This window comes from Cupressus sempervirens, chromosome 1, assembly GCF_028749045.1.
Source record: "Cupressus sempervirens isolate cs-2001-9-10 chromosome 1, ASM2874904v1, whole genome shotgun sequence".
Lineage (NCBI taxonomy): Eukaryota > Viridiplantae > Streptophyta > Pinopsida > Cupressales > Cupressaceae > Cupressus > Cupressus sempervirens.
Genome location: NC_143118.1, coordinates 24,731,041 through 24,741,261, shown reverse-complemented (window position 1 = coordinate 24,741,261; position 10,221 = coordinate 24,731,041). Strand labels below are relative to the sequence as shown.

Below are 10,221 nucleotides of genomic sequence, written 5' to 3'. Positions count from 1 at the left end.
TAAGATTAGGCAATCCAATCTTCCTTCGAATGGAAGAATTATTCAAAACTAAATATCTCGAGAAGGATAGATAAGTTCAAATAATGGAAGACATTATGACGTAGATAGAGATGAGGAAAATAATAATCCAATGAATACAAATTATTTAGGTGGATGACTTTATTAATTGAAAGGTGTATAAAAGAGAAATATTAGTTTGCCCATATTCAACGTGATTTTAGAGAAATTACTAAGAGTACAAATCTTAAATAAAAGAGTAAGGCACAAAACATAAAGCAGGTATATATGTACATCAATATATTTAAAAATATTGATGGTTATGTTACAATCCTTATTTTACTTTATTGATTTATGTGCGTCTGGTGTTTTATTATTAAATGATAATAATAAATTATTTAATTTAGGTTTGATTCTATTTGTACTTTTTTAAAATTTATATGTAAAATATCAATTATGTTAATATATATATATATATATATATATATATATATATATATATATATATATATATATATATATATATATATATATATAAATTAACTTATTTGGTAGTCACGAATTGATTGGCTTGTGAGAATATTTAAATTGTGTGCTATATTTATGGAGGAAAAAATTTATTTTATTTTAAACATTGAAATGAGAGAGCATAGGTCATTTATAATCCATTGCACAAGCCTACCTCATACTTCAATATGTAGGAGACATCTGATTGCACTTCCAATATTAGTTGTACAAACCCTATCTCTCATACATTTGAATTCGTGACTTCTCTTACAAGAACACAAGTTTCTCACCATCTAGAGTTGGAGTATTTAAATTGTATGCTATGTTTATGAAGGATGAACTTTATTTTATTTTGAACATTGAAATGGCATAACACATAGGTCATTTATAATCCATTATACAAGACTACCTCATACTTAAATATCTAGGAGACATGTTATTGCACCTCTAATATAAGGTGTGCAAACCCTATCTCCTATACATTTTAACTCGTGACCTCTCTTACAAAAACACAAGTTTCCCACCATCTAAAGTTGAGCATTGAATCATTGTTTTAGCTTTTTTTAACATTCAAAGAATATGATATTAACATTATTTCATCACTTATGCTTCTTCCAATGGGTATAGCACCACTTATGCTCGGATCCTAGTTGAGGTCAACATCTCCAAAGGTCTCTCAGCGAAGATTTGTTTGGCCTCTCTAATTGGATCTTGGATCCAGTGTCTTGATTACGAAGGTATCCCTTTTCGATGCAGAAAGTGCCACAAGACCGGTCACCTTGCTGCTCCTCTGAAAAACCTAGACAGAAGAAGTCTCCTTGGTGGAAGAATGTGTCGAATGATCATTACACTATCCTCAAAGCCCCCTCTGTTGGGGATGGTGACTCTCCTTAGGACTCTTTGGTGGCTGCCACGACTGTTGTCTCAAATGGCTCTCTTGTGGCCCCTTCTTTGGAGACCTCCTCTGTTCTACCCTTGTCTACGAATGTCTCCCTTGCAGATGATTCTTCGGTGGAGGAGTTTGTTGTTCCTCGTGGTCCTATTGGGGGCCAGGACCCTGTTCCCTCTCTTGGCCCCGCCCTTGTTCTGGACTTTCCTCCTGTTTCAGTGGGGGGCCAATTGGCTTTGGGTTCTTCTAGGGAGATTGTTGTTTTCTCGAATTCTCTTGGGTTCCATTGTTCTGTTTCTTCTGGAGATCGGATTGCTGAAGCAACTAAGGTGGAGGATAGTTGGAATGCAGTAAAAAGAAAGAAAACTAGGCCATCTGCTCCTTAAAAATGAATCTTCGATCATGCAAGGGAAGCTCTAAATCAAAGGGCAAATCGTGATGTATCTGGCCCTGCCTCCTAGCTGGATCTTTTCTTTTGGCTGGTGACTGGCTTTTTGTCACCATGGTTACCCTTAGATTGGGGGGTGACTAGTTCTACATTTATTTATTGTACCTTTTGTTTATGCACTCATTGAAAACTTTAGGCTTGTACAAGGTTTCAAGCACCCTTCAAACCCTGTTTTAGTTAATCAAAAACATTATTTCATCACCCTAGGATAGTACTCTTTGGTCGATTGCTATTCTTATTGTGCTTATATTAATGCTTTTAATATAAGGTGTACAACCCCTCCCCACTACAGATTTGAACTTTTGACCTCTTACAAGAGCACAAGTTCTCTACCATCCACAATTGGCAAAGTATCAATTCATTTTTCACTTTCTGTATCATTCAAAGAATATGATATTAACATTATTTCATCATCCTAGGGCAAAAAATTTGGATTATTGTCATCCTTCATCTTTGCTCCAGGCCTTTAAATCTATTCATCTCAAGGTTTGATGAATGGAGAAACTAACCTTGCCTAGTTTTTGTGTGTGCGTGTCATCATTTACAATTTGATGAAGCAAATTATGTCATGCCCTTACACATCAACAACAATGATTTTAAGTGATTGTCACTGTTTTTGCACCAATAGACTCAACAAGACTTTGCATAAAAGCATGCAAATCAAAAGCCAACTAATGTTGTCAATCTTCAAATGTATAGCTATGGAAATAGCATGCAAATAAGCTCAAAATGTAAAATCATAAAGTTCACCCCACATGCAATATTCTGATATGTGCAGTTCTCTACCACTGAGTGGAACTTCGCTTCTTTGTGTAATGTGGAATACTATTGGTTATTGTCGTGACCGGCACTCATTGTATTCTCTAATAGCCACGGTGAATTGTAACTCCTTGCATGTGTGCCATACAGTGCCCATTGCTTATTTTATTGCACTTGAACTCCAAATTTAACATTAATCTAAATTGCAAAAAGTATAAAACATATAGTTACAATGAAAATTGACACCAATTGATTTAAACTTGAAAAGGATGCCATCCGTGCAGTCCAATGTGGTCTTCAGCTGACAAAGAACTACATATTTAACTTTGATCTACATTACACATTATATAACACCATAACGTTAAAATGCCAAAAATAATACAACGATTGATTTCAGCATAAAAGGTGCCACACATGCAGTAACATACAGCCATTCAATTTATCACCAGCTCCTGATTATGGTTTCATGAGTTATATGTTACAGCACATTGCATTTTTATGTTGTGAAATCCATTCTTTAATTTTTTGCGACTTTAATGTAATTTTGTACTACCAACCTCATGTGTCAGTCACCTTGTTTGACAATTTGATGACATAATTCTTTATGATACAAGTAAAGATCGAGCACATTTTCTGTATTACAGAAAAGTTAAATATGAGAAATGCCAAAATACATAATGTTCAGTAGAATCCAACTCCACTAAATAATGAGACATGCACTGATAGGCCATACAATTCACCTTCTATGTAAAATTATTTTGCGAGGCCCATTTAGATATAGCCTAAAATTTGATAAAATCTGGCGAATTTGCATGGCACCTGATGTAGATTCAGGTTTCTCAAAATTGACCTCAAGAAGGCAACTTCTAGAGGTGTATTAAAAAGATTAAATCATTAAGCAATTTTTTTCATATCTACTACAAAATTACATTGGCTTTACAACAAATAAAAGAATGCATAGATTGAGAGGACAAAATTAGAAAATTCTCTCTGCACTACGTCTCATGCCAAGCCAACTTCCTAAAAATACATTTGATATATTCCCGAATAAAATATTCTGGTCGGCCACAGTTAGGGGTCAGAACGATCTTGGTGCTTGAAACTTGAAATGCAGCAGACGACCTTAGACATAAAGCAAACATTGACAAATCAGGAGAATGTGTTGCTATAAAGGATTTCCCAAAACATGCACCAAGTTCTCCTATACACTAATGTACATACCAGGCATATCACTGAGAGAAGCAACAAAGATATGATACGATAATTCCAATTTTCTCCTCATGCTCATCATGAAATATCTATAGGGTACAAAGCAACACCGTTGCGAGCAGCTTGAATGCGACCCCATCTACCTAACCGAGGCTCCTGTTTAAGAAATTTCCAATTAGATAATTAGTGCTTGCTCTAACTGTTGATTTTAATGATTGATAAAACAACTTGAATTGTAATATATGAAGGAATCCGTACAAAATTCAAAATGAAAAGATATGCAGATGAATGTGAAAAATTGTACATTTAGCATTGGTTTGTAGCTATAAATCAACAAGCAAGGAAGCAAAAGTATAGGAGCAAATAGGATTTATTGAAACCAGAGCCCTCCCTTTCCCAAAGACATGTAACACCATATCCAGTACATTTAGTTTGGATATGTAATAACTTGTTAAATGTATTGGATGTAGTATCACCAAAAAAATCAAGCCATGAACTAATTAACAATAGTGCAATGCAGTCTTTTATAACAAGGTAAGCATTTAAGTAGGTACGATGAGCATAGATAAATCAAAAAAATCAGTCATAATTATGCTTGTGACCACCGATAATGCCAAAGCTTGAAATGTACAGAGTTCGGATAATTCCATGCAGGGTCTGGTGTAGGCAATTTTAGAGGAATGGAGACAAAAAGCTGCAGAACCAAAAACTCAGGTGAATGCTGCATTGGAATTACGATCTTACAGTTTCTATTTAAGCAAAATATTCAATGATAAACAGATATGATATATCTAAAAAATGTACAAAATGATAGACCAAACGCAATACTGGAGTGGAATCCTCCAAGTATTGTAACAACAAAATATACTCAACATTAAGAAAAAAAGGAGAACAGAATATAAATTTGATAATAGAGTGATGGCCTTAGACTACCTATAAATTCTACTACAAAATTAACATGTGAGATGAGCTGGCTACCCTCTTCCAAAACATGCCCACATACATCTTAAAGTATCAGTAATACATATATAAAGATATATTTAAGACCCATTAATGGAGTTTTGCATCCACTCTAATATCACCCCAACATCATTGCTTAAAGAGCCTTGACAAAGGCGGCATTCACTTAACACTTTGTGACAATCTTCCATCCCAAATCTTTGCACAGCCATGAGTACTACTCCCTTGCACTAATTACAAAAAACAAGTTGCAATGAAAGATGTCCCAATAGAAATGCGGTTAAATTAGCATATAAAGGTAGAATCATATAAAGCGATTGGGAAGCATGAAACTATTGGAAGTAACCTAGAACCCTAATAAAAACACTTATATATTGTATGTAGAACTTCGCAGAGAATTATGTATCCTCTTTGCCATAAGTCACAACATGAATGAATGCATGTCTCAAGGTTCGCCTTTTTAAGCTTATTATTTGAGTCTGTAAGACATGATTAAACTCTCCTTTCGAAACAGTGCAACAACTTAAGGACAATGAATTAGTGAACAGTAACCAGCCAGGAAGAATGGCACACATTAAAGCAATTTAAGCATAAGAAGAAGTTTCGTGCAGTAAAACTGAAACACAAAATAGTAATGCGTAACAGAGGAGTATATGTCCGTCAATGGAAGGGTGGTTTTTAGGCCTTATTTCTAGATCTGAAATCCTTTGACCTCTTTGCCGTTTCAAATTTCTTGTAGTGTTACTTTTAATATTTTATTGATCTGTGTTAGTATTTCTTTATTTAGTTATTAAATTTTATTTTTATTTCTATTGAATTGACCCACAAATCAGTCAGCAACCTTGGTTAAAAGCCAGCAACAATTCTTTCCAGCCTTTAATCTGATAGAAACTTATCTTCAAAATCAGACACGGTAGCTGAATGCAGAACATTAATTGAACCTTTGTGCAGATGCACAAGGCAATTGCAAGCATTTCTATCATTGGTTAAAATGAAGCTTCTGTACAGTAATACTTACAAATGTTTAACAGGATAAACTCAACCTTAATGTGTATTGATTTCAGCATCTGTGTAATTAGTAGACACGTATTAAAGAGCTCAGGAAATATTGAACTCAACCGCAGTGTTTTCAGAATTACAAATTTTATGGTAAAATTGTCAGTGTAGCATAAAACTTCCAAAAGATTCTACGAAAAAAAATGGTTTGACGGTGAAATGTTTGCAAATTAATGATAGACTACTTAATTTGGTACAAGCAGTTCTATGTCTTGTCTGAGATGCATGAGTTGATTTCTAGCACCACAATGCACAACATGGAAAAAAATTATCCTGTTTTTTGAGACAATTTGGTATGTATTGCCATCTCACATCAGAGTTAGGCAGTGAAAATGTCTTAAGGTTGTTCGATCCCAATGATCTCTGCCCTTTTTTTTTTCTGGCATTGGTACTAACCAGTAATTGCTATTGGTGTGTGATGGGTACGCCAAAGAGGAGTGGAAGGTGAAATGGGGAAAATTTTGGTCTATTTTTGACATACGTTTTTGATGTCCATGAGAGAGAGAGAGAGAGATACAGAGGTTGAGGAAGAGGAAGCTAGAGAGGGAGAGAAAGAGATGAGAGGAGAGATGAATGGGCAAAGAGACTAAGACATGTCTAGAAGTAGATGCAGATAGAGCGAGAGAGGAAAAGAGAGACAAATAGATAGATGTAGAGAGAGAGATAGAAAGAGAGAAGGGGAAAAGGGAGATAGAGAGGGAGAGGGAGAGCATAATGTTCCCTATTAGAACTTCACTTAATTTTCACTAGGACCCCTAAACGAGGTCTGGATTAATACCTTGGTTTAAAGCCCGCACCAAGTTAGTTATCAATAGCTAAACAAACACATAGTTCAACAATGTTCCAAAGAAAATTCTAATCATTATTATATAATCCTAATGTACACGAGATTTCCTTAAGGCTTTTTCAAAGAACCCATCCTCATTATGAAGCACCATGGGAGATCGTACAGGGCACATGGAACCTATCCATCAAGCCCAAGAGCGAGAAAGTGACAGCCACCATTCAACCTCCCTGCCCCACTCAGGGTTACCACTCTCAAATGGATCTTATACTACTTACAATCCCTATATGTACACTCCCCTCCATGATGGAATGGTAGATTAAGCTTATTGGAATCTTCATTATTAATTATACATTAGAAGCAATAGAATATCGGCACACATTCCCACTTCCCATCAAATGAACGTCCAATAACAAAAATTAGCCAATTGATATTGTAAACCATTCTTGCTTACTTTGAGTGGATACTCATACATTCCCATAGATGATCAGAAATCGTGACCTCTTGTATGGTTATAACTGTTATACAGGCGTGATTGGGCTATTTGCATTGTTTTGAATATTGGATTCATAATACATCTTTGATCCATTGTTGGCAGAATTCGTGATCAAGTTACCGATTCACAAAATGGGCAGCGTGATGGGCATTATATTTACCCCATGCTTGATTTGTTTCAAGGTCACTGTTTTAGCAAAATTATTCTAGAATCACAACTAAAAATGAGATCCATAAATATGATGCAATGGACAAATTTTATGGCATTTAATTGACAAATGTTGGAGTCCATTATGAATAGCCCTATGATCGACTATGCAAAGAACATTGGGAAGTAGGAGAAACACTTCTTTCTTATAATCCTTGGTTAATTTATGATGTAGATATTATTGGGTGGCTAGTGAGTTTCAAAGAAAAGCCCGACAAGAACGCCCAAAGTTATATTTTCTCCCGGCAGTTTATAAAGGCTTTGGAATAGCTGAGATAAGCAGAGGATCGGGCTCTTTCTTAAGTTCAAAAAAAATGCATGCAACTCCAATGCCGAGCTCCAGCTCTTACGGTCAATCTCCGAAGTTGCAAAAACAGAGGATTATGAGGCAAAATAGTGGTTGAATTGTCTATGCATGTGACTGTATCATGGTTACTCTAGAGAGAGCTCAAGAAATGGTGGTTGCTGCAATTGGAATGTCTGAAGCACATCATCAAACCATTCTGTTGTGACTTCTCTATTGGAACATTTCCCAGTTGGCTATACTGCACCGGTGGATTGGACTTCGTGACACAGTGACAGATATTCACTGTGTCTTCAGTACCTTTGAAGAGAATGTCACATGTCATAAAAGAATGCTTATTGATTTTGAAGCCCAGGGGGATGCTGTTTTTCAGAGACTGTGGTCTTTATGACATGGCAATGCTATGATTTCCTTCTGCTCAAAACATTGCAGATCGTCATTATGTACAAGGTGACAGTGTAAGGCCTATGGATACTCTACATGTTTTATTTGCTGACATTTATCAAGCAATTCATGAAATTGTGACGCTGAATGGAAAGACTGGGGCAGATCATACAAATTGCCAATGTCTGGTTGAACGATTGAAGCTTTTGAAGCCTCTGCTGGATGATGTTAAGGACTCAAAGACAGCTTTGACGGGATCAGTTGTCAGGGTATTTGAAGAACTATATTCTTCTTTGAAGAAGGCTCAGGAACTTATAGAAAGATGTAGTACAAAAGGGAGTCAAGTTTATAGGGTACTTTGCAGCCAGCAGAATATCACTAAATTTCAAGAAAAATCTTTGGATATCTATCATGTCCTGAATTCCTTGCCTCTTCTCTACATACTCCAGACCAGTTACAACTTCAAGTTGAAATTTGTGCTGAGGAATTGCGCAGGTTAAGATACACTATCTCAAACATAATGCCATTATAGGAATCGACACAATTGGTAAAGGAGAAGCTCCATGAATGGTTATTCAAGGTTAGGGCGCAACTTCTGCGGGAGATGCAGGATACAAGTTTTGAGTTTGTTCTTCAAGATATAAATAAGGCAAAGAAGGCAATGGATAAGGCTCCTTCTGGGAGTATTATCAAAGTTATTGAAAACATGCTAAATACTGGAAATCTCAATACTCAATCTGGTCTTGATCTTCAATAGAGTTCTGTAATGACTGTCATTGCAGAGAAGCTCAACTTTTTCCATTTTCTTTCACATTTCCGATCTTTTCACAGGGAAGCATAGTTTGCACAAATGCAACCAGTACAGTGTGCAAGCTGCTTCCAGAGTCATGGGGCTTTATGTGTCTTGTGCACACACACCAGATGATCACACTCCAAACCGAAGTGTTAATAATGTTAACCTGATCACCTACAGGTCTGATAGTACATACCATAAATGTTCTTCTCAATATAATATATCTCTAAATTAGCATTTTATATAGGACTCTAAGGGCCAGAGACTTCTTAGGAAACAAGATTTTAATGTTTAACCAAACTAACAATTAGTTTGTTAAGTGCTATTAATTATATCTTCATGAATCGCCGACTAGGAAGGAGTTTGATTAGTGCTCATTTAGGAAAGGTTATGTCCCTCTAAGGGACATATCCTTTAGAAAGGATATATAGTAGGTTGTAAATGCAGTTTATATGACACACAGTTACAGCAGTCTGCTCCTCCAAGCATTTTACATCCAGCGTATTCTAAATCAGAGATATTCTAATTCAATCAAGATCGATTGTAGAGTACTGGATCTGCATTTAGGATAAGTGTTAAATTCCTCAACAATCTGAATATTCATAATATTTAGAAGACCATTCTCAGCAATTCAAGACTGAACTAATAGTCTGATCCAAAGAACAAAGAATTAGCAGAAACTTTACATGGTATCAGAGCCAAGTTATCGGTTCTAGGGCTCTGCAAAACTCAGTTATCAAACTTCATATATATTTAGTAGCTTTCTCCTATCTTCAGTGGCATACACAATCAGACTTGAGGACAAGTTTGATGGAAAAGAACACTTTGAAGCCTGGAAATTCAGAATCTTGATGATTCTTGAAGAGAACAATGTTAAACAATTCGTTGAGGGAGCATCCAAACAACCCCCAGTTGAACCTCACAAATCTATATGGCGAAAAGAAAATAGAAAAGCTATTCAAATCATCTTGGATGGAGTTAAAAATGATATTGTACCTATGCTTACAAAACATCAAACTGCCTTTGATATGATGAACGTATTACAAAATGCATATAAAATAAAAAATGCAACCAGGGTTCTTGCACTAAAAAGGCAACTAAATCACATTCAAATAAAGAAAGGAGAATCGATAAATTCTTATTTCCTAAGAGTTGCCGGCATTAGAGATGAACTATCAAGCATAGGAACCATCATTAGTGACACAAAATTAATACTTATGGCTATACATGGATTGCCAGATTCATGGGAGACATTCGCACAAAGAATAAGTGCGAGAGATCAGCTTCTGGACTTTAACAAACTCAAGAATAGTTGTCTTCAAGAGGAATCTAGAAAACTAAAGAAAAGAGGGAAACCAAAAGTAGAAGATGAAGAACTTTACGTTCTTAATACAAACTCTTATAAGGGCAAGAAGAAGCATTTCAAGA

The 10,221-nt window shown here is 35.7% G+C and overlaps 1 protein-coding gene across 2 annotated transcripts in view; it reads right to left on the bottom strand.

Annotated features, from left to right (window-relative positions):
- Positions 1–3,198: 3,198 nt before the first annotated feature.
- The window catches only part of LOC149575984 (U3 snoRNP-associated protein-like EMB2271), a 45,700-nt gene continuing 38,677 nt past the window's right edge, over positions 3,199–10,221 (bottom strand). The window contains exons 7-8 of one of the 2 annotated variants that reach the window (XR_016360713.1): positions 3,822–3,965; positions 3,199–3,722 (exon numbers count right to left, since the gene is read on the bottom strand). Coding sequence is in view for 1 of the 2 variants with exons in the window: in XM_089816112.1 (XP_089672238.1) it covers positions 3,888–3,965 (78 nt within the window). In the remaining variant the exon portion in view is untranslated. Of the gene's footprint in view, positions 3,966–10,221 lie in introns of both variants that reach the window. The other variant, XM_089816112.1, reaches the window with a different exon arrangement.